Consider the following 24938-nt stretch of genomic DNA (forward strand, 5'->3'; position numbering starts at 1 on the left):
TTTGATAAAATGCTAGGAAAATGCCTGGCTCGCAAAGGCAAGTGTCAAAGTTGCTCTCAACAAGGCGGTAAAGATTCATCCATGAGCAACGCTTCTTTTTTTAAAATGCAGTCGTCTCTGGTTTTCGGTATCGCCTCTCCATCCTCCCAATACAGCAGTCCGTCTTCTGCTTGCTCAAAATCGCTTTCTCTTTATTGCCATACAGCGACCCTTAGAATTACAAGTTTGGCGTACAGGGATGCTCACGGACGTGATTTGTGGGCCTCGTGGACTACGGCCCGTGGATGTCTCTGTGGAGCTGTGCTGCATAGTACACGTCCTTCACGAATTTCTAGTTCTGGACAAGATTTACGACAAAGAAAGCACAGAAGTAGATGGCTTTGCGATTGGAAAGCAGTAGGCTCGTATGTCACGCAGAAGCAAAACAAATCGCGGCATGGAACCCGAGTTATCTGTATCATGAAGAGAGAACTTTTCAATTACGATGTTTTAGTAGGAGCAAACGATTGTTTTCCCCCAAACACACAATATTTACACAGATATGACAAGCTCAGCATCCGCACCGTCAGTGATTTTGTCAGAAGCAGCACGGGACAATCTCCTTGTGGAGGTAGCTGTAAACGTACGGCAACCAGGTTGCATTATACAAGTTCGGCAAAGTTTGTCACCGGTCATTTGATGCTTGGGGCTTTGCTTGGCTTCAGAAGCTCCGTTGCTACTGCTGCTACTACAGGTTTACAGGCTCAGGGAACCGGTTTCAATGCAGAATCACCAAATTCTGTTCCTCGAGACAACTCGTCGTTTGGGAATGCAATCGTGTCTGTAAAGCCGGGCCTAAAGATTGAAGGTTTAGAACAATCTAATGCACTGCCTGGTGACAACTCAAGTGCTGAACACCATCTGGCTTCAAAACAGGGCAGCGGAAATGTACCTATATCAGAGGAGAAACGTGCAAGGGGCGCACGTCCGGCTGATTCAGGTATCACATTAAGGAGAACTAAAGAACAGGTCCAGGGGAAATTGTCAGAGTTTGGTCAATGGTGGAAAGACATCCATGAAGTATATCGTCAGGACACTGCGGCCTGGGGCTACGGTACAAACCCAATCTTTACGGTATATGAGGGCCCAGATGGAAGAATACATAAAGTCACCATCGATGAAAAAGAGATTCAAAGACGAGCGGGAGTTGAGCCTCTTCTTTTAAGCTCTGCGGATGAAGCTAGCAAGGCCCAAGCACATGAAAGAGTAACGCTTGCAAAAACAATTGCAAATGATATAGAAATGGGGAACACACAGCCTCGAAGAAATAGCACAATCTTTGCTGTTGTGAAACACAGAACCATGAATGAAAGCCAGCACAAATATGGGAAAATTGTCAATCAAATTGTTTCTGTGGCGCACACAGCTGGTCCTTTGCTTAGATCCACATTTTTGGTGGTTGTGCCTATATATGGGATTTGCGTTCTATGGGGTGCTTACCTGTTGCTTTCTAAGCGGAGTGAAGAGGATATAAAAAAGGACGAGGATTCAGCAGCCAGACTCGCTAAGATGAGAAAGTTGAAAGTTGAAATAGATAGACGTAAAGACAGCCGAAGCCAGGACAAAGTTGGAAGCAAGCAGGAATCTGCAAATGCATCTGATTTCATGAATAAGTTAGAGGAAGTTAGACAGATGGCAAGGCAAGTGCGTTCTGGAGAGGAGCTACAAGCATCTGTTGAAGCAGAGGCACAAGGAGGTTCCACTACTGTTTTGGAGGATCAGACTTTGAGGCATAGTTCACCGGATGGAGCCCATCTGAAATTGCTGCATTCAGAGATAAAAACACAGGTTCCAATCAATATGAACAATGAAGAAGTGTACAGTAATGATTTCTTAGAGGATCTTGAAGGTTCAACACAGGAAGATGGAATTGCTACTCTGGAAAAGGGGAAAAAAAAAGCAAGTGCCATTGCCGATTTGGATAAAATTGCTGCCAATGGTAGTGTGCAGGCATCGGCCCTAAACAATCAACGCAGGAGCCCAGATAGCCCTTCAAAACCTTCATTTCGAATAAAGCCTCGGATTATTATGTCACCAGAAGAGGCCAGGGTCACCATTGCTGCTAAGAAAGCAAGAGTAATAGGTACACCAACAAAGAAAGGAACAATAACTGATGGAACCACCTTGAACTCAATAATGGAACACCATTTAGCTGGAGATATACCAGCAGCCAGTAGCATTGCCAATCTTCATACTGAAAATGGCATAAACCCAACAGCAAACAAATCAAGCAGCTCGGTTGATGGTGGGGCCTTAAACAGTTGTTCAGAACAGATAAGTGACAGAACTATGGAACCCCCAAACGAGGGACACCAGAAAAGGGAGGAGGAATACATAAAAGCTGGCTGGTTGTTTTCAGATGTCAATGAAGCAAAGGATGAAGTGGCCAATGCTGAGCTAGAGGGACAGAACAGAAGACATAAGCTGGAGATAGAAAGGGTAGAAAATGCCAATGATAGACGATGTAAGTATTGCCCATTTAAAGCCGTCACTTCATGCCTTCCTTTATTTCAAGAAAGAACATGAGGGAACATGCGTTTGATGTGAAAATTGACCAAATCAAATTATCTAATCAGTGGTAAGAACTTCAGAGTGAAAATTGGTTTAAAAAAGGAAAGAGACTTTTGCTAGGTCTATAAGCTAATGCCTTGTCTTTCTCTTTTATTTTCAGATGGAACTGGAGTTGATGATGCACCCGAAGAGTATTTACCACGCAGGAAGGATTCTACTAAAGCAGTCAGATCTCCATCAGTAGATAGATTCAAGGATGACAGCCAGGTGTTTCTTAGGGATCAGATGAGGGTTCAGCCATCACCCTCCTTCCCATCTTCCTCTAATTCACGGAATTTCCCTTCTAGCAGTGCCTCCAGTGGTTCATGGTCTTTATCTCACGACTCTATTGCCAAAGGTTCTGATGAAGAAGTACTTTCTAAGCGGCATAAAAGTTCCAATGAGCTTGCCTCAAGCAGTAATACGACAGTTGTGGTAGGAAGTGGACAGCCTTTGAGGAAAAGGGAGACATTCAAGAATACCAAACGCTGGGGAAAGGATATTCAGAAAAGATATGACTCAGAAAGGGACCCTGAGATTAGGGAACTAATGAAAGAAATTGGGTCAGATTTGGATAGTTGGGTCACTGAAGAGGAAGTGGAGGAGGCAGGGAGGTTGGCACAAAAGATTCTAGAAGGAGAAGAAGAGTCTGTACTTGAGCAATATAAGAAAGTGCAAGAAAAAATAAAAGAACAAAAGCAGAGATTTGGATTGGAGGCTGTCTTGAACAAGTACAAAGAATATCAGCCTGAGGCAGAGGATGAACTATGGTGGCTAGATCTCAACTGTGTGCTGGTAGGTGTATTTAATCCTTCTGCTTGGTTTGAGTTCATTTCTTGAGTCTATCTTGAGCAGAAAGTGTCTATTTTTGCTCCATCTTGGTATGAAAAAAGAAACTTCCAGTAAGCCTTCCATTTGTCATATTTACGACAGGGTTGAGAGCACAGATTTATGCTCCTATTTTTGCTCCATCTTGATATGAACAAGGAAACTTCCAGTAAGCCTTCAGTTTTCATGTGTACAACAGGGTTGAGTGTGGAGACCTGTTTATGTGTCTGGAAGGCCGAAACAAGATTTGTAGGACTGTCATGACTGTGTACGATAACAAAAGAGATAGCAGTTCTTGTTCCTTGTAAATAGGTTGCCATGTCAATGTGGCAGTGCTGATGCGACACATCTAAGTTCAGGTGGTTTGGTAGAGAGTCTTGCCTAAAATGTGGTGCAAGAGGACTAGCAGCTGGACGTCTAGGCCAGAGGCTAAGGACAATGGTATAATGGATTTTCATGAATATTACATTCAACTGGCTCCCTGAGTATATGAGGAATTAAAGGAGGATTATTTCAGGGGAAATTATCAGACCCTTCTATGTTGTTCTTGCTGAACTCCTAACCATTGTTGCTAAAGCCCCGTGGCAGTCTGTGTAAGAAAAACAAGGGATGCTTGCTGTAGCTACTAGCAAACGCTAGCAACAGAAACATGAAAGAGGATCACACCTCTCCCCAATCTCACCGAGAAAGTACTCAATTTTGAAACCCACAAGAATCTGGAAATGAACAATGAAATGAATAGCCAAAAAGTTCTCCATGAAACACGTGGAAGAGAAGCTCAACTGAGAGCTACAAACATCCAGCAAGTGCTGGGATCACTACAGCCAAGAAAGTACGCTGAATCTGCAAGAGAATGCTGAGGCTATCTGCTGCTCTTGTGTGCTTGTAACTTTGAGAGAGGCAGAGGGGGGGAATACATGTCATATGCCTTCAAACAATTCTTGAAGGAAAGAGGGATTATGCAGCAGTGTACAACCCCTATATACCTCAACAAAATGGTATTGCTGAGAGGAAGAATAGGTCTCTAAGGGAGATGGCGAGATGCATGATCAAAGGGAAGAGGTTACCACACAGATTTTGGTTGGAGGCGATAATGTGTGCAGCACTGTTTTGAACAGGTGCCCCACCAAGGCCTTGAAAATTATGACTCCCTTGAGGCATATGTGCATACCCAAGGTATGCACATATGCCTAGTCAGTTGAGATGCATGTCGGCTACAGCAAGTGAGAGCAAGGCTTATCGTCCCTACAATCCTCAAATAAGGAGTTTTGTCAGTAGAGTTTAGAGAAGTGATTTTAGCAGACCTCAGATCAGGCCCTCATCCGATGCTCATTTGTCTTGACAATCTCAAAACTACCTGGTTTTTATGTATCATACAGTGAGCTCATCCAACCTGAATCAACAAAGTTTGCTCCACCTGTACCTCTTGAATCAAACCTTCTCCTACTGAAGAGAAGGGCTGAAAGTATGGTGGCTTACAGAGCCATCGAGGGGCTGTTCTAGCTTCTTGTGAAGCAGCCCTCTCTTCTCTGACAACGCCCTGCACATCCTCATGGGTGATAGGATAATGCTAGACCTGATCTGAGCATCCAAAGGCTGCTGAGTATCAGCATGTGCATGCTGAATATTCTGATTTTCTACTGGTGCACTGAAGTGCCTTAAAATGCAAGTGGAAGCAACCCTTCAAACACATTCTAATTGCTTGTATGCAACTGTCTATCAAACTCAGTCAGGCAGAATTGGATTTTATCATAAAGAACAGTACATGGGGAACTGGTGGATTTTCCCATAGGGAAGAAAGCTATTGGGACAATGTGGGAGTACAAGATTAAAGATCTGATGGTACCATTCATACAAGCCAAGGTTGGTTGCCAAGGGCTATTCTCAGCAGAAAGGGATAGCTTATGATGAAACCTTTGCCCCCACTCCTAGGATGACCAAGGTGTCTGGCTGCTCATTTTGTTGGAAAGTACATCAGTTGGATATAAAAACTGTTAGAGGTAGCATCTCCTGTATCATAGAGTGAGGGCCATTGTTGTGGCTGTGCTCGCCCATGTGAGGTAGAGCGAGTTGTGGGACTGCGTGGCAGTAGATGCATTTTTCTTGAGTTCTTGTGCAGGCTTCTGTGTGTGTGTGTGTGTGTGTGTGTTCGCACTTTAGTGCGCTGTAGTTGTGCTCTCTTTTGTGGTGTAGATTCCGCTGCACTTCTCACATGGTATCAGAGCCAAAGGTTGGCTAGAGACCTGAGTTGTGAAGGGTGCTTGGAGCAGCGAGCTGCGAGGTGTTTTGGGCTGCTGTTCAGCAAAGTTTGAAGAGGAGTGCGAGGAGGTTTGGACTGCTTGGGAGTACAGCAAAGGGCGACCTGTTTGAAGGGTGGTTTCAGAATAGAGAGGTGGTGTTTTCCAGGGCCGGACTGCAAGGACCTGACCTTGTCCTTTGCCAGCCCGTACCTCTCTTTTACCTTCAAGTCCCCTTTCTTTTATCCTCCAAGCCAACCTTCTCTTTCCATTCTAATTCTTCCTTCCGACATGGCAGAGATGGCTGAGAATAAAGTGAAGGTTCCTGTATTACCTACCTTCCCAGTCGACCGTCAATTCAATGGAAGCAATTACGGTGTTTGGCATGTTATGATGGAGTCCGTCTTGCAGTCATGTGATTTAGAAGACTTCATATTGGTGGGGATTGTCTGGCCTGATCCCATTGCAGAAAATCTAGAGATTTTGCAACAGCAGGAGGCAGAGACCATGTCTCAGTTGTGGGACCGAGTGAATATGAGGGTAAGGTCTTTCGTTTTCCTAAACTGTACTCCTCAAATAGTTCATCATATAATATAAGAAATCCTAGATTTACTATTATATAAATGTGCTAAGGAGCAGAAAGGAGACTAAAAATAGCAAACAACAAGGAATAGTGTATTGCTTGAAATGTCTAGACTGTGATTCCATACAACTGGGCCTCTCTTATATAGAGAGTGAAGAGCCACACATGAAAAGGCATGTGCTCCGAAAAGGTATGTGCATGAAGAGGTGTGTACCCCTTATGAAGGGTGTGACCTTTGATGAGAGGGTACATTACAATAGTACCAAGCAGTAATCCTCTTCATATGAATATATCTCTTGTAAAGGGTTGTGCCTCCTAGGAAGTGTCATAGTAGCTAGTCCTTGCTATGTGTGATGGAGTTTATGGTTTTCAACCTTATGAGTGACTATCATGAGATTGAAATTGCACTAAGTTGTGTTTTTAGAGGATGAGTTTGGGCATGTTCCTGGATTCATATACATTCATTTAGATATGTGCCTCATGGGAAGTGTCCTATCGAAAGGGCATACTCTTTCACAAGTGTCCATTCATCGCAGCATCCATAGGTCTAAGGAATAAGGAAAGGCATACACCACAGATCGTGACATCCTCTCCAACTAAAAATAAGACCTTGGTGGAGAAAATGAGCTGTTGTAGAAGATATCATGGTAAATTCTGGAAATATTGCTGTAATATGCCAGGGTGCTAGATTGCCAAGTAGTGTCGGAGTCGTCCAGATCACACCAGAGAAGTGATGAGTCAATGCCGAGTCTCTTGCTGTCGATGCTTAAGAATACACTTAGGGATAAGGATAACATAATCATCTTCAATTTTTGGAACATATCGCCTGGAGGAGGAATATCTTCATCACTTGGAATATATGTCTTTAACCAAGGAATATGAAATGTAGGATGGATTTTACCCCAGGATGGTGGTAATTCCAATTTATAACTTAAAGATGAATGTTTCTTGATGATCCAGACTGGTCCATAGCATCTTGGCCACAACTTTGGGAACACAGACTTGATCGTCTTGTAGTGATGTGGAGCTATAAATAACAGCATCATGTCACCGATTTCAAATTCAAGATGACGTTGGCATTTGTCGGTGGACTGTTGATACCGTTGTTGCGCTTTACGCATATGTGGAGTAGAATGTCTTGCATCTCTTGAACAAGCTGATTAGACAGAAAGGCCAATGATTGCCAAATTTTGTAGAGGCCTTAGATATTTCTTATCTACAAAAGAAATCCTTCAGGAATCTTGTACTAACCAATCTGTAATTGTATGAACCAACATTTCACCTCCACTTTGAGCTAGCTTTCCTTTTATTGTTTGAGCTCCTCTGACTCAGATAAATTCTGAAATCCTGCTCACGAAACTCATCATCATTGTCACTATCCGAAACAATCATTGTGGAAACATCGTCTGGAATGATTATAGGGGTGGCAAAGCGCTTTTCAATGTCTACTGAATTCTTGCTTAATGTAGGAGAAGATTGAGAAACTTGTGACTCATCCGTTGTTCTTGCAAGCTTCAATGACTTTGTCCTGAACATTGAGGAAAGATGCTTTTCATCCTTTGAAGCATTGCTTCCCCCTTCATATAGGTACGATTTGGAAGCACCTGTTCAACTACCCCTTTCATTAGCTTCAGCCTACTCTTTCCATTGTCAGCTCCAAGACTGGGAGACTTCAAATTTTTGACTGTTTTTGGAATAGGAATCGCAATTTTCCGAGGGGCTTGTTTGGGAAATTCCTAGTTGATCAGGGGCTGTTCCAGGAGTTGCGATTTGTTTCCGGGCTGTCCAAGGGTAGCTGCATGCGTTGCAGGATGCTGTCTGGCTGAGCAGGAGCTTCTACAGGGATTTCGACCTGTTTTTGGTTGCTTTTGGGCTGTTGCTGCTGGTTTTGGAGCTTTCTAGGCTCTTCTTCGTTGCTTTTGGGCTGTGCTAGGGCAGAATCAACTATTCTCAGTATCTAGGGTTTTCCAGCCCAGGTGACCTGATTTCTATGGATTCTGGGCAGAGGAAGGCTAGCTTTTGCTGTTCCCGGACTGGTTGCTAGTTGGTTATTGCGTTTGAGATTGATTCCTCGCCAAGAAGGGTTGGTTTTTGATGTTGGGCAGTGGCCAGAGGGCCACAGATAAGGGCGACTTGTTTGGAAGTGCTTGGTGGATTGATTGCACCAGAGTTTGGCTGTTTGAGGCTTTTCTGTAGTTGTTCAGATGTGTTTGGCTGGTTGGGCACTAGGTTGTGCAGGTGCAGGAAGCGCACAGTCAGTTGATGCCTTTGGGGTGGTTGGCAGGGAGATTGTAGGATTGCCTAGTGATTGGATGCCAGTTGGAGTTGTGGTTAAATTTGAGACGTTCAGTGGTAAGGCAATTGTTACAACGGAAAGGCATCTGCAACCACATTTTTCTAGCTTTCAACATGTACAATCTGAAAATGAAACATAGACAAGAAGTTTGCCCACCTCGTGCTTCTCAGATAGCTTGGATTGCGTCAAAAAGTAACGCAGGGATTGATGATCCGTTTGGACCGTAAAATCGGCTCCAAGGAGGTAATGTTTCCAGGTGGACAAGGCATGAAGTACAGCCAACATGTCCTCATAGATCTGCAAATGCTTCTCAGCTGGCTGTAATATATGACTCTCTCATAGGCTACAGGGTGCCCATCCTATGTTAGAACAGCTCCAATACCATTCTTACCACATGCATCCGCGTGCACATGAAAAGATTTCTGCAAATCAGGTAAAATCAGCACCGGATCTATTATAAGTTTCTGTTTCAACTCCTCAAAGAGTCATTCCCTTCCTTTGTCCACCGAAACTCCCTTTCTTTCTTAGACAGAGCATGCATAGGAGCTGCAATATTTGCAAAAGGACGGATAAAGCGGCAGTAGTATGAACACAAGCCCAAGAAATTACGAACGTCATGTAAGTTCTTCGGTTGTAGCCAATCCTTCCGTCTTTGGTAACAATATGCCCTAGAAAATGAATCACAGCCATGAAAAGCTCACTCTTCTTGGGGTTTATAAAGAGTTGTTGCTTCCTGAGCTTTGCAAACACAATCACTAAGTGCTCCCGATGCTCCTCTTCATCTTTCGAAACACAATCATGTCATCAAAGAATGTACCTACAAAGGCTCTATGATTTCAAAAGATCCTGTCCATCATGCGATTGAATGTTGCCTGAGCATTAGTGAGTCCAAAAGGCATGACCAAAAACTCATACACCAAAAGAAGTCTTGAATGCCTGCTTATACACATCTTTTGCGCGTATGCGAACCTGGTGATACCCACTCTTTAAATCAATGCGGCTGAACATAGCTCCTCCCTTCAACCTATCCAGAATGTCATCTATCTTGGTATCGGGAAGCGATTTTTAATGGTAATCTTGTTCAAGGCATCGATAGTCGATGCACATACACTAAGAACCGTCTTTCTTCTGCACCAACAGGATCGGAGAACAGTAAGGTGATGAGCTCGGCTAAAGCAGTCCTTTCTCCAAGAGTTCATTAACTTGACTCATGATCTCCTCTTGCTACGCCGCACTGACCCTGTAAGGTGGTTTATTAGGTGGACTACTGCCAGATATAATATTAATTCCATGGTCCTCTGGCCTTTCTAGCGGAAGCTCACCAGGCAATTCATTTGAAAAGCAATCTGAAAACTGAAAACAGCCCCTTCTCTCTCCATACGAGAAATAGTATGCTCTTCATTTACTGCTATGTTTCGGAGCACCAGTCTCAATGGGAGAAATTTCTACTGTTGGTTGAGTATGCATATAATAACACGGTACATTCTTCTACAGTTAAAGCTCCATTCGATATAGTGGAAGGCAGCCGTAAGATTCCACCCATCCGACAAACCAAAGACAAAATTTTTGAGGCTGATAAGTATGTGGAAAGCTTGGATGTAATTTATCAAAAGGTGAAGCAAGCACTTCAGCGGGTACAAGATAAGCACAAGAGGGCAGCAGACAAACATCGTCGTGAAGTTGTTATTAATGAAGGTGATTATGTCTTGCTGCGTTTTTAGAAGGCAAGGCTAAAAAGTACAAGTGGTTTATGAGGTATTATGGGCCTTTTAAGGTAACAGAGTAGATTAATGATGTAGCATTCTGGTTGCAGTTGCCTGATCATTGGAGGATTCACAATGCCTTCCATGTGAGCATTCTTAAGCCTTTTCAGGGTAATGTGCCTGAGGATCTGCCTTGGGAGATGCAGCCAGAAGTGGAAGAGTTGGATGAAATTCTGGTGCCTGAGCAGATTCTAGCACACAAGGAAAGGAAGGTAAAAGGTAAAGTCACCCGACGCTACTTGGTGAAATTTCTGAATTATTTATCATTGCGTGTGAAGTGGTTGGAGGAGGAACTGGCAGATTCTCCTCAGGAGTATCTAGAGGTCTAAAATATGAGGTACTGGTTGCTAACGGTATTTCTGCTGTAGGGCCTCTATGATTGGTGTACTAGTCATTTGGTTATGATACATCTGATGTGCGATGTTATATGTATTTGTTATTCATGGCTCTACAAATATGTATACATTGTTGGTTGATCTGTTGGCGGCATGGTTGGCTGTCCTTTCAGATTTGGTTGGTCTGTTGGTTGGCTAGCCTTTCAGGGACCAAAGTGTGCAATAGGGGGCCCAAAGGGTGGTGCAATAAAAAATTGCTAGCACGGGATTTTAAAAAGAGCAGAGAGCCCTGTTTTTGAAGACAAGTGGCCAGAAGCAGCCCAGAAGGAGCCAGATCAGTAGTCGTGACCTATTGGAGCTGCCAGGTGCTGCCAGATCAAAATTGCCATCTGTTAGGAGGATCCAAGGACTGCCAGGAGAAATCACCACCAACTACCAGGAGGTCCCAGGAGCTGCTTGGAGAATTCACAATCTGCCAAGAGACTGCTAGGGAGCTGCAGGAGAAATCGCAATTTGCCGAGGGGCTTGTTTGGGAAATTCGCAGTTGATCAAGGGCTGTTCCAGGAGTTGCGATTTGTTTCTGGGCTGTCCAGGGGCAGCTGCAGGCATTGCAGGATGCCGTCTGGCTGAGCAAGAGCTTCTATAGGGATTTTGACCTGTTTTTGGTTTCTTTTGGGCTGTTGCTGCTGGTTTTGGAGCTTTCTAGGTTTGGGCGACCTCTTCTAAGTTGCTTTTGGGCTGTGCCAGGGAAGAATCAACTATTCTTTGCAGGATCTAGGGTTTTCCAGCCTAGGTGACCTGATTTCTATGGATTTTGGGCAGAGGAAGGCTAGCTTTTACCTGCTTTTTCCGTTCCCGGAGTAATTGCTGGTTGGTTATTGCGTTTGAGATTGATTCCTCACCAAGAATGGTTGGTTTTTGCTGTTGGGCAGTGGCCAGGAGGGACACAAATAAGGGCGACTTGTTTGGAAGTGCTTGGCGTGGATTGATTGCACCATAGTTTGGCTGTTTGGGGCTTTTCTATAGTTGTTCAACTGTGTTTGAGCACTGGGTTGTGCAGGTGCAGGAAGCACACAATCAGTTGATGCCTTTGGGATTCTGTTGCACACTTGGTTGGCAGGGAGATTGCAGGATTGCCTAGTGATTGGATGCCTATTCACCATATAAGGTTGATTAGGGATTGTAGGGTGTGCAGGATATTGGAAGTCTATGGGCAGTGGTTTGCCTGTGGTGCAGCTTTCAGGAGACCTTGTAATCAGCTGCTTGGCTTAATATGAATATTAAAGAAATACCGCAAGGGGCGCAAGCGTTTGGGGCCAATCGGTGTCCTTGTTTCTGAGTAGGAGTGCTCTAGCTCCCTGTGAGTAAGTTTGTGGTGATTGATTGTTTGATTAATTACTGTGTATGCTGTAGTTAAAGTGGATCCCACCACCCTTTAATCTGTGAAGGCTGGTTTCACCAAGTCGGGTAACCGACCAGCAGGTAGGGTTATTGCCGACCTTGGGTCGGCGAGTCTAGGCCCCTTGGTCGGTCAATTTGGCTGGAAGGGGCTCTATAAATAGGGCTCCTCCCCTCATGGTTTCTCATCTTTTGTATGAGGTTTTCTGCCAACAGTAGAGGCATTTTTCCTGAGTTCTTGTGCAGACATTGATCATAAAGCAATGTCATTGGGACTCAAAGGGATCAAGTATGATGCAGAGAAACAGGAAACTACAGCACATACCAGATTAAGAATGGATTACAAAAAGGCTCACATTTACGAACAGAAATGAGAGACAAAGATAGTGCAATGTCAAATGCCTTATACATGCCAAGACGTAAATAATTGTATGACAGAAATTCTGCATAAAACAGCCCAAGAATGCTTCACAAAGAGCAAGGGAAGGAGCAAAGGCATGCCATGCAATCATTGGTATGACCCCGATTGCAAGACAGCAAAAAAAGCATGGAAAGCAGCCAAGACGAATGAGAAGGGGGATAAACGACTTTAGAGTTTCAAGGATCTCAAACAAAACCCCAGCAAACAACAAGAGAGGATTGCATCGTGGGGAGACATGATACAATTTGTTAAAGAGTTATGCGAAAGAGAAGGAGAGGAAAAGGTAAGACACGATTTTTCTATCAAAGCAGCGTACAATGCCATAACAGAAGATGATGTGGAAAGTGGGTTGAAAAAACTACCAAATGGAAAGGCTCCAGACAACCAAGTAGAATTGTACCAATCCACAAGGGAGGGGATAGTAAGATGGCAAAAAACAATAGGACCATCATGGTGAGCAGCTTGATGGCCAAACTATATGGAACCAACTCAGCAAGTGGGTAGAGGTAGAAGGGGTAAGAGCACTGTCAAAGGCAGGGCTCCGTCTCCATAGTTACCAGGGAACGGCGTTCTGTCTTCCTCGAACATGGGAACACAGTTCCCAGGTAGAGCGCCTATCGGGAATTCTGGTAACGTTCCAACTTTGGGAATGCCAGGGAACGCGGCCGGAACGGCCAGGAAACGGCTAGGGTTTGGCGTTCCCGTTTTAGGGTTGCGCGGGGAATGTCTTTAGCCGCCGATGGGGGGTTTTCCCACTCTTCACCTTCCCTCCCACTCCCTCTCCTTCCACTCAGCCCCCTTCCCTCCCACATCACCTTCTCCACTCAGTCCCCTCCCCTTCCACTTCCTTCTCCACCCCCTTCCACTCAGCCACTCAGCCCCCTATCCTTCCACTCAGCCTCCTCTCCTTCTACTCCCTTCTCCACTCAGCCCCCTCCCCTTCCACTCCCTTCTCCACCCCCTTCCACTCAGCCACTAAGCCTGCAATCTCCCTGCTGTTTTTCTACCTTCCTTTACTCTCTCTTTCTCTCTCTCTAGCTTTCTCTTTCGCTCTCTCACTCTACATAGTACTAGGGCCGAGGACAACAGTCGGGCTGGACCCCCCCGAAGGATTTTATTACTTGAGAGAAGAAGGAATACAAGAGTTCAGCGTAGAGCTGTCTGATACCAAATTCAAATGTGAATCCATTTTACAAGAGCTTCAAGATCATTCCAAAATGGCAACATGCCACTTTTAAAGAATCTAGACTAAATCCTTTTACATGCCTCTAAGGGCAATTTCTGGGATCTTCATAGCATTTGGTCATGCGGGTGGCCTCCGAAATACTTGCTATGCTCCAAATTGCTTGGGTCTTTAGCCCCTCCTAGTACCTGCAACAATTAATTAAAACACACCACCATGGCACCCATTAATTGTTAGCGCTTTGCATGCAAATAATAAACTATGGACTAATCCTAGTCACAGGTGGGCGTCCCCACTGAACAAACATGTGAACAAAACATAGAACACAATTCTTGGTTGACTGAAGTCAACCCTCTTGGTCGTAATTAAGGAGCTTTGACCAATGGTCATGGTGCCTTAATTATGGCCAAGTCTCTCCAATCGAAGCTGGTACAACTTGGTTAACTGTAGTTAACCCTCTTGGCGCATGCCAAGTCTCGTTGACTGAAGTCAACACTCTCTGACCGTAGTCAGCTATGTGGTTCTCTGGTTAACCGCAGTTAACCCTCTCGGTAATAAACCAAGTCTCTCCAACCGAAGTCAGGCTTACTTTACCAGAGTCAAGTGTCTTTGACCGTAGTCAATTCTTTGACCATCAAAAGAACTCTTTGACCATAATTAACACAAATGAAAACTCTTTAATTATGATCAGATAAATGGTAAACTGTACTTTAACTTAGGATATTTACATTATGGTGACATCCCCTCGTCTTCTATTGAGTTGACCTTAACTGAAAAGCTTCCTTATAAACATCCAAAAGCTGTGGATGATCGGACAACATGTCTTCATCAATCCACTTGGCATCCAATGCCGTATAATTCTTGAATTTTACAAGATACCTGTAAAACTCCTTGCCCTGAGGGACTTTACGTACAGTATGGTACACAATCTGCTTTGGCTAAAGGACCTCCTCTACCTCATCCGGTTCTGGTGGATCCTCTGCTATTGGATCTGTAGGCTCTGGCCCTTGGAATTTCTTTAGAAGACTCACATGGAAAGCATTGTGAATCCTCCAATGCTCTGGCAATGCCAACCTGTATGCAACCTCATTTATTCGTTCTGTAACCCTAAAAGGGCCATAGTACCTGGGAGATAACTTTGCATATACTTTCTATTTGCCTTTAAACTTGCGGAGCCTAGCTTTTTCGAACTTCAAAAGTACCCAATCCCCTTCCTTGAGATTTAGTTGTCTCCTATGCTTATCTGCAGCTCTTTTATGCTTTTCTTAAGACCTTTTAATTGCTATCCGGCCTTGGCTGAAAGCTGTCTGGAGGTCTCTCACAAACTGATTAGCTGCAAAAATTTAATCTTTGGTCCTTAGGATAGGTGGCAGAATCACCTTCCCATAGATGACCTCAAAAGGGGCTTTCCCTGTAGAGCTATGTACTGTATTATTGTAAGTGAACTCTACCAATGGTAGGTACTTTTCCCAGTCTGAACCTTGGTCACCCACGTAACATTTCAGCATATCCAATGCTGTAGAATTTGCTACTTCACTTTGACCATCTATCTAGGGATGGAAAGAAGAAGAAAAATTTAGATTCGTCCCCGTATTATCAAATAAAGCTCTCCAGAATAGACTGGTCATTCTGGGATCTCGATCACTGACAATGGACTTAGGCATACCATGGTGCTTAAAGATCTGTGCCATGAAAAGCTTAGCCATATGATTTGCCTTTATGGTTTTACTAACCGGAATGAAATGAGCTTGCTTGCTGAATCTATCAATGATAGTCCAAATCCCATCATTCCCTGACTTTGATCGTGGCAAATAAAAATGAAGTCCATTGCAATACTTTCCCACGGTGCATGAGGCACGAGAAGAGGCATAAGTAGGCCAAGTGCCTTCCGTCTATCATACTTCACTCTCTGACACGTAAGGCATTCAGTAACAAACTGATGTATATCCTTTCGCATCCCTGGCCAAAAGAAATACTTCTCTAGTGCTTGAGTTGTTCCTGTAATTCCTCTATGCCCAGCATAGGGAGGTACATGGCATTCTTCCAAAACCTTTTTCCTCATCTCTTGGGTGATGCATAGGCAATCATCCTTCATTAGATACCCATCTTTCAGGGAATAGTGACTGGTGGACTGCCCCTCTTGCATTTACTGTAAAATCTCACCAAAGTCTGCATCATTAGCATATTGCTCCGTCATGTCTTCCAGGTCCTGATGATAAGCAATAGTTACATTGTCGACTTGGGGTCTTCGGGACAAGGCATCTCCCATTCTGTTCCGAACTCCTGGAGTATGGATAATCTGAAAATGGTACATTGACAGCATATTTGCCCATTTCATATGCTTCTCGAAAAGTTTTGTCTGAGTTAGAAAGTATCTCAGACTTGCATTTGCTGTAAAATCTCACCAAAGTCTGCATCATTAGCATATTGCTCCGTCATGTCTTCCAGGTCCTGATGATAAGCAATAGTTACATTGTTGACTTGGGGTCTTCGGGACAAGGCATCTCCCATTCTGTTCCGAACTCCTGGAGTATGGATAATCTGAAAATGATACATTGACAGCATATTTGCCCCTTTCATATGCTTCTCGAAAAGTTGTCTGAGTTAGAAAGTATCTCAGACTTGCATTTGCTGTAAAATCTCACCAAAGTCTGCATCATTAGCATATTGCTCCCTCATGTCTTCCAGGTCCTAATGATAAGCAATAGTTACATTGTTGACTTGGGGTCTTCGGGACAAGGCATCTGCCATTCTGTTCTGAACTCCTGGAGTATGGATAATCTGAAAATGGTACATTGACAGCATATTTGCCCATTTCATATGCTTCTCGAAAAGTTTTGTCTGAGTTAGAAAGTATCTCAGACTTTGGTGATCTGTTTTAACTGTAAAATCTGCACCCAAAAGATAATGCTTCCAAGTATGGATGGCATGAATTATAGCCAGCAACTCTTTCTCATAGATTCCCAGATATCTCTCTGCATCTCGGAGTCTCCTGCTCTCATAGGCCACTACATGACCATTCTTATGCAATGCAGTTGCAACACATTCCCCACAAGCATCACAATCCACATCAAATGGTCGATACAAATCTGGAACTATTAAGATTGGCTCTGTGGTCAGCCTCTCTTTGAGTGTGGTGAAGCTTGTCTTTTGAGGAATTCCCCATCTGAAAGCTGTATTTTTCTTAGTAAGATCGTGGAATGGAGCAGCTATATCCGCAAAATGCCTGATAAATCTTCTGTAGTAGCCTGTAGGAACACAGGTCTAGGAAACTTCGAACTCCATACACAGTTTTCAGCTTTGGCCATTCCTGAATGGCTCGGATCTTTGCCGGATCCATCTGTATCCCATCTTTGGATATTATATGTCCCAAGTAATGAATATCTTCCAAAAAGAATTCACTCTTCTTGCTGTTTGCATAGAGCTGATGATTTCTCAGCTCTTGAAACACTATAGCAAGATGTTCCTTGTGCTCTTCTTCAGACTTAGAAAAGACAATTATGTCATTGAAGAAGGTACCAGTGAATTGTCTGTAGGGTCGGAAAATACGATCCATCATCTGATTGAAAGTAGCTGGGGCATTTGTCAATCCAAAAGGCATCACCAGATATTCATACAACCCAAAAGTAGTGCGGAACGCTATCTTGTGCACATCCTGAGGTTGTATCCTCACTTGGTGATAGCCACTCTTTAAGTCTATCCTACTGAAAACTGAAGCTCCATTTAACTGATCTAGCACATCATCAATGCGTGGAATAGGGAATCTATTCTCGATGGTCATTTTGTTTAGAGCGCGATAATCGACGCACATACGGAATGAGCCATCTTTGTTCTGTACTAGCAGCACAGGGGAACAAAAAGGATAAGAACTGGGTTGAATCAGCCCCTTATACAACAAGTCCTGCACCTGAGTCATAATCTCCTCTCGCTGAGTTGCACTAACTCTGTATGGGGGCCTATTGGGTGGCTCGCTACCAGGAATAAGTTCTATGCCATGATCCTCAGGTCTCTCAGGGGGTAACTCCCCTGGCAAAGCGTCAGAAAAGCAATATGCCTCACTTATTTATTCTGATCTGCCTCACTTTTCAAGAGACTGAAATTTTTTCTGATCTGCCTCACTTATTTCAGCATGCATTTCCATATTTACAAAAACCATGTAAGTTGAAACTGCAGACTTTATTTCTTTTCCAACAGAACTATTTGATACAATGGGAATAGTTTCCCCTCTATTCCTAGCAACCACACGATGTACTTTGTCCCTATGTACAAACTCGAGCACTCTTTCAGGAAGAGTCAACTTCACTACCTTGCGATGAAACCAAGGCATACCCCAGACTACATCATGATGTTTCAGTGGAGAAATGAAGAAGTCTTCTTGATCCACATAACTCTATACATGAAGACAGAGCTTCCCTATCAAGGAAGTGACTGGCACAGGGTTCCCACAGAACATCTGGTCGGCATCCAAAGCCCTGCCCAACTCCTCTGTCTTTATTCCGAGCCTCAGAGCTAGATCCTCTGACATAAAGTTATCATAGCCCCTGGATCAAATAAAATCAGCGCTTGCTGGTCTTTGACTTTGCCCCATGATAGCAGCAATTCTCGTTCCTCTGGGTTTGGAACATGACCTAGTATGTCAGGAATTCCTCCTGCCATTGGCTTGTACGGTCCTCGTGGCTTCTTTGCCTCTTTTCCCTTCGGAGTTGAAGGATTTTCTGGGCACTGGGCAGCCACATGCTCCTCTTTTCCGTATTTGAAGCATTTACCCTCTTTCTCGAAAGTGTCAATCTGTTCAGGGGTAAACTGTGGTCTTCCCTTATAGGGCTTTTGTACCTGGTTTCCCCTTGGCTTCTGAGGCTGAAATCCCCTCTTCTGAGCCTTGGGAAACTCTCTTGTTTCAAACTTGGGGATTGCTGGCTTTTTATCCCCCAGTAACCCTGCTTGTAGTGAAGGCACACTAGTAGGATTCTACATGTACACGAGACTAGCCACATTGGCTGAATGCATGAGATCTGATATTTCTTTAATATCTTTAGTGTTCACTTGGGCCTTTATCTTTGGAGTGAGTCCCGCCCGGTACTTCCTAAGTTGAGTCTTGTCAGAAATTTTCTTGAAAGGCAAAACTTGCAAGTGTGCATCCCAAAATTTCTGGCTGTAAGACTCAACTGTATCTTGTGCTTCCATATGAATGCTCTCCCAACCAAGAAGGACATGATCCCGAAACTGTTTGGGAATAAACTGTTTATAGAAAGCTTTCTTGAAGTCCTTCCATTTCCTGGGGACTACATAGTTGGCTGTTTTAGCTATCCACCATGCACTGGCTGTACCAGTCAAGTGTAAACCAACCATACGGAGCTTTGAGGACTCACTGAAATTTTCCAGGCTGAACTGCATAGCCTTTTCGCTTGGCCATACTGGCCATTGTAAGTGGCAAATCTTACTGACTTCCCACCATCCTTGAATTCTTTAGTCTCTGCCTTCCTGTTGGACTTGTTGTTCCTCTTCTTCTTCTTCTTCTTCTTCGACTCTGAAGATCCCGAAGAAGGAGATGTTGTCGAGGATGAAGAGGTAGAGCTAGAAGATGAAGACGAATTGGATGAACTGTGATGATGCTTCGCCTTTTTCTTCTTGGGAAGAGGACCTGCTCTTTTCCTCTTTTTGCCCATCACTTCTTCCTAATCTGCTCCAGAGGGAGGCTTCTCTAGCTTTCCCTCAAAAAGAGGTACAATCCTGCGAAACAAGGGATCACTTGTTGTCTCTCCCAACTGAGTAATCAACTCTCTGTAGGCATTCTCTTTATTTCTGTAAAGCCTCAGCCTGCTGTACCTGGTCAGACTCTGCCATTCCCTCATGGGATGATTGGGCATGCTGTTGTGAAGACATCTTTGCAACTTGTTTGAGATCTGCAGCTCTCTCACACACACTGTGTAAGCAACTGATGCACTCAGCCTCCCCTTTTTCAAAGAGAAAATACCTCAACAAGAGGCGTATTGCATTCACACTTGTGATAGTACAAGCTATCAACTCAAAGCATGAACTCAAAACTGTATGCTCCTTTTCTGGCTACTGCAGATGACACTGAGAATGCATCTGATTCCCTTTTCTGAGCACAAAGGCATGCGTTTCTTTACTTGTGCAAATCTCTGATTTCTCTGCTTTTCTGCTGTTTTTTTGACAGGAAAAAGGCTGACAGATAAGTGAAAATTGATGGCCAGAACTGTCTCTGCAATTGTCTTTTTTTTTGTGTGGACAGTAACTGGATGGGTAACCGACTGGTTACACTAACCAGACTAGTTCTGGTCTGGTTTGGTTGGCTCCCAACTGAACTCAACCCACTGTAGTCTAGTTAACCAGCTATGGTCTGGTTAACTACAGCCAAGGTTAGTTGGTCAAACCTGGTTTGTCTAACCAGTCTGGTTTAGTTAGACCAACTAATTGAACCTCTGACCAGGCTTAACTAACCAAAGTTAACTTAACCACTGGTTTGCCACATCAGCCTGCCACGTGCCTTGCCACGTCATCTGCTGAGCTGGCTGCCATGTCAGCTCTGTGCATGCACTGCCATGTCAGTTGGTGTCCTTAGTGCCACGTCACCTGCCACGTGTCAGGTCACACACGTGTGCCACGTCAGCTGGCTGCCTTGCCTGGGTACCGAACTTGGACTGAGATTTTCAAAATGGGTTGATCCAACAAAAATGGGAATCTTTTGCTACATCGCTAGAAGACGTCGGATGAGGCTCGATAGTAAATCTGTAAATCCATAGTAAATATGTATCTAATTTACAGTACAATGCTGAATTTCTGATACATCCCCTGAATTTGAGGGCCTCTGCTCATTTCCTCCCAACCACGGTTTCGCAATGATCCCCCTTTCGTAAGTACCCTTTCCTTTTTCATCATGCTGAAGATCACTCTCTGGAAACCTCCCCCAAGCCCAATGCTTGCAAAGTGGCCTCCTCTTTTGGTGCCATGTGTCCCACACGGGACCTTACCCTTCTAGCCCCCTCATGGGCTCTCCTTTGCACCTCTTAATAATGTCTAGGCCTAGGCGTGACCCTAGACCCAAACCCTCTAGGCCTCATAGTATGCAAGCATTGTCAAGCCCTCTGGTTTCCCGCCTAACCACAATCACAATACATGGTTCCGGGATTATGGCTGACGTAACATTCCCTTCCCCTTAAGAATGGTTTACGTCCTCAAAAACAAAATTGGGAAACCTCCTCTGGAGATTGCTTACCCTTTTCCATGTTGAACTCTCTTCAGATCTATCTTTCCACTTAACCAGATATTCTTGCCATATAGTATGTCGTGTTCTTTTTTCTTGTCTATCTAAAATTCTTTCTGGTTCATGTGGTAAAGATGCAAGTTTAATGAGTTCAACTAGGACTTCATTTCTAATGAGATTATCATCATCTCCTAATTTTCTTTTTAGCCTACTCTACACCCCTTAGGTAAGGCTAATTTGTAAGCAAGTTCTCGAATCCTCTTAAGTATTGTGAACGGTCCACAATACCTAGGAGACAACTTTGGACGTTTAGAGATTTTGAAGATTCGGGTACCTTAAGGTAGACTTTCTCATTTACTTCAAACTCCAACTTTCTATGGTGGGGGTTTGCATAACTTCGTGCTCTATCTTGAGCTCTTCTTATGCTATCTTTAGCTAACTTAAGCGTTTGATTCATATCCTCAAGAAAGTCTTTGGCTGCTTGAACCTTCTCTTTTTCGAGTTCCACTGTCATTGGGGCTCTTGGTTGAAATCCATACATCATCATGAATGGACTAAAACCTGAAGTTAAATGTTTGGCACTGTTATATGCAAATTCTAATATGGGCAAATACTGTTCCAATTAGTTTGCCGTTTACTTACATATGCTCGAAGCATATCCTCAATGATCTGATTGACCCTTTCAGTTTAACCATCACTCTGTGGATGATCCACGGTGCTCATATTCAATGAAGTTTGTAATGTCCACTTCCCTGGTATTTGTTCGAGGCGTTGGATTTGTCTTCACGTTTTCTTTGATCCGCGCCTTCTCGCTTTCTTTTAATTCACAATCCTTCGATCCCGCTTCTTTTGTTTCCCTCGATGTAGAACTTCGAACTTCTCGACACCTTCTTCTTCTTTCAATTTGGTGAGGCTAAGGAGTTTTGGAAGAGTTATGGGTAATGAAACTTAGAGACAAAAAGGACATTGCCTTTGGAAAGCAAAGGGGTTTAGACTTTCGAGAAGGGTATATATAATAGTCTTGCTGATGTGGCCTTTTCAAAGGTCGGATGACCTTTGCTAATGTGGCACGGCTTCTTGCTCTCAATGTTTCAAATGCCTTCTTCTCCCCGCACGTCAAGCTCTATCTTCCTTGCAAACGAAAGAGACGGACCGTAAAGTACTTGAAACCAGCAGCCAACAGGCAGTAGCCAGGAGCCCAGACGTACATCATCTTTGACAGCTTTAGTGAGGCGGAGCGACTCCCGTGATGGTTTCTTCACAACAGTACAAATGATGGATCACGGCTCCTTTCCAACGCGTACAAACTCCATTGGCCGTAGAACTCCAGCGCCATGTGAACTTGGAAGGCATGATTTGAAAACGTTTTAGAGCGCCTCTCCCAAGGACAACTGTGCTGGGAGTGCTGTCTTTTCTTAGTCAATTCGCGGGTCTGCTACAACACCAATTCCAGTTTGCAGAAGTTGGCAGAACCTGTATAAGCAAACCTCTGAACTCTCTGCCATATACAGATATACTGGGCTATCGAACTCCTTCTCTATAGATGAACAGGGCTGTGCAGATCGATAAAACAGCAGCTCATTTTATCTGGGTTGCCTTGCCTGGGGGCTCAGACTCCGATTCCAAGCACCTTCCTCCTCCTGTCGTCGTTGCGCATGAAAACCTTTTAAAAGCGCTCCTCAATCCATTCGATTTGGCTCTAATACCAATGATACACCCCCTGAATCTGAGGGCCTTTGCTCATTTCCTCCCAGCCACGGTTTCGCAGTGATCCCCCTTTCGTAAGTACCCTTTCCTTTTTCATCATGCTGAAGATCACTCTCTGGAAACCTCCCTCAAGCCCAATGCTTGCAAAGTGGCCTCCTCTTTTGGTGCCATGTGTCCCACAAGGGACCTTACCCTTCTAGCCCCCTCATGGGCTCTCCTTTGCACCTCTTAATTAATATCTAGGCCTAGGCGTGACCCTAGATCCAAACCCTCTAGGCCTCATAGTATGCAAGCATTGTCAAGCCCTCTAGTTTCCCGCCTAACCACAATCACAATACATGGTTCCGGGATTATGGCTGACGTAACAATTTCCTTCTTGATTGATGAAACCGCTTAAGGAAATGAGTAAATAACAATTGATTTTCATATTCTACAAAGGACATTAGGCACAAATTGACAATACTGTTGTGTTTACAAAATTAATATTGAAGTAGCTGAATGTTAGGGACCTTACATGATGGACTTTGGTATGGTAGATGAATAGATTTTGAAAAGGAGTATGAAGTTTTTTAGATTCTTATCGCATGCATAATTATTTAGCTTTGATTGTGCCGATCAAGTGTGAAAATATTTTAATTAAAAAAACCTTGATAATGTCAAAAGACCGGGTGGGCTAAGTAGTGAATGAAAGTCAAAGTAGAGTGATTAGTGCACTTAGCAAGATTACATCTGAAGTGACATACTGAAGTTTCACATAGGTCAAATTGATTTCTATCCTTGTCTGCTTATTCGAGAATATGCATAGAGTTTCTCGCGAACTTTTGCTCGACATAAAAGTCTGTAACTAGTCTCTGATAGGCTTTGCATAGTTCAAAGGTTGAATGGAGCTTGTGGCTGTCTTATATACCCCTTGCGGTGCTCTCATCTCAACCACGTTCTATCTAACATTCTAACAATCATTGACAGGTCGTTCTTTTGTATACTTTTGTCCATGACATGAGATGACGTTTCAATCTGGGTTTCCTTTTTTAAAAGACATGTTACAGTGGATGTTGGTGCTAGTATTAGTAATGGCATACAAAAGCAGAAGATTATTATCATCAACCTGATGTGGATGCATCATTCCTTTCTTTCTGTGCTTAATGTGAGGTTTTGCAGGGTATAATGGTTATTTCTAAGGATCTAGGGGGAGGAGGACTGTATAGTTTGGATATGACACTGGATCTTGAGGGACCAAGCAGCAAGCCAGCAAAGCATGTTGTTGCCTTTGAGGACCGAAAAGACGCAAAGAGTTTCTGCCATTTATTGGAACTCAGATCAGATTCTAAATTTGAGCATGCGGAAGTTTGCCCATTTTCGCCAAAGGTGAACAACCTCAGACCCGTCTCTCGTCCTTCTCCCCTTTTCCAAAACCTTTTTTGAGAAAAAAACAAGAAAGACACTTGTTCATTGATTGGAAAAATGGTTGGTGGGTTGCATTTTTTCTTTAGTGAGGTTTTTGATGGGGTTGATTTTGTGTGGCATTGGCAGCAACTATGTAGGACAGCAAAAGCTGAAGGTTTTAAGGTGACAGTTCTTAAAAGAGGGCAGATCCAGGCAAATGTTGACCAAACCCTTGATGAAGTCCAGGAAATGATTTTGGAGATAGGGCGTCAAGTCTACTGGAAGGGACTGGAGAGGGAACGGTCTGTAGATATTGACAGTATTCTTGATCAAGGTTTTGGTTTGTAATGTATTTCTTACCATAAGAACAGAGGAGTAAAATGGGGGAAGTAAGGACTTGATATATTGTGTTTGATTAAATCTGCAAATTGGTCCTGACATTCCTTTAAAAGAAGTGCGAACTATGTGAAGGCCTGTTGATGATTTTAAGTGCCGATTCTCTGATTGCCTTTGCATCGTGGTCGAGGCTACTGTAAAAATACCATGCATATCCTGTTGCTCATAAAATACTTATCTGACCTTGCCCTGGCTGTAAAAAAGGAATTATTAAATATCCTTGTTAGTGCATTCCATTGAGGTTGGGAAAACATCACATGGGATTGTGGATATCTATTTGTGGTCGGTCTGTGAAGCAATCGATAGAAAAGCGTGAGTTTTCTTTGGGGTTGTGGAATGAGTCTTCAGACTTGCTAGAAGAGAGTCGGTAATTCATCTCAAGGTGATCAGATTAGTAGTGCATAGATTAGTGTGCGGGTATAGAGACATGGTTCTTGTGGTGTCCTATATCCTCACATCTTCTCCCTTATCCCCACTTTACCTCTGTTATTTTATCTCTATCTTGTGTCCACTGTCTGCTTTATCCACAGTGCACACGCTGGAAAGAAGTTGTGAGCGCTCCTCAAAAGCTTGTGTGGCAGGTTTTGAGAGAGT

At 43.7% G+C, this 24938-nt stretch overlaps 1 protein-coding gene across 1 annotated transcript; it reads left to right on the forward strand.

Annotated features, from left to right (window-relative positions):
• On the forward strand, positions 1–24530 carry LOC147886953 (uncharacterized). Its single transcript, XM_087394535.1, has 4 exons — positions 1–2503; positions 2711–3384; positions 23724–23930; positions 24096–24530. The coding sequence occupies exons 1-4, from the start codon at positions 10–12 to the stop codon at positions 24294–24296; spliced, it is 3576 nt and encodes a 1191-aa protein (XP_087250661.1). The 5' UTR covers positions 1–9; the 3' UTR covers positions 24297–24530.
• The last annotated feature ends 408 nt before the right edge of the window (positions 24531–24938 follow it).

This window comes from Dipteris shenzhenensis, chromosome 23, assembly GCF_047967505.1.
Source record: "Dipteris shenzhenensis isolate YYH24624 ecotype China chromosome 23, Dip_SZ_1.0, whole genome shotgun sequence".
Classification (NCBI taxonomy): Eukaryota; Viridiplantae; Streptophyta; class Polypodiopsida; order Gleicheniales; family Dipteridaceae; genus Dipteris; species Dipteris shenzhenensis.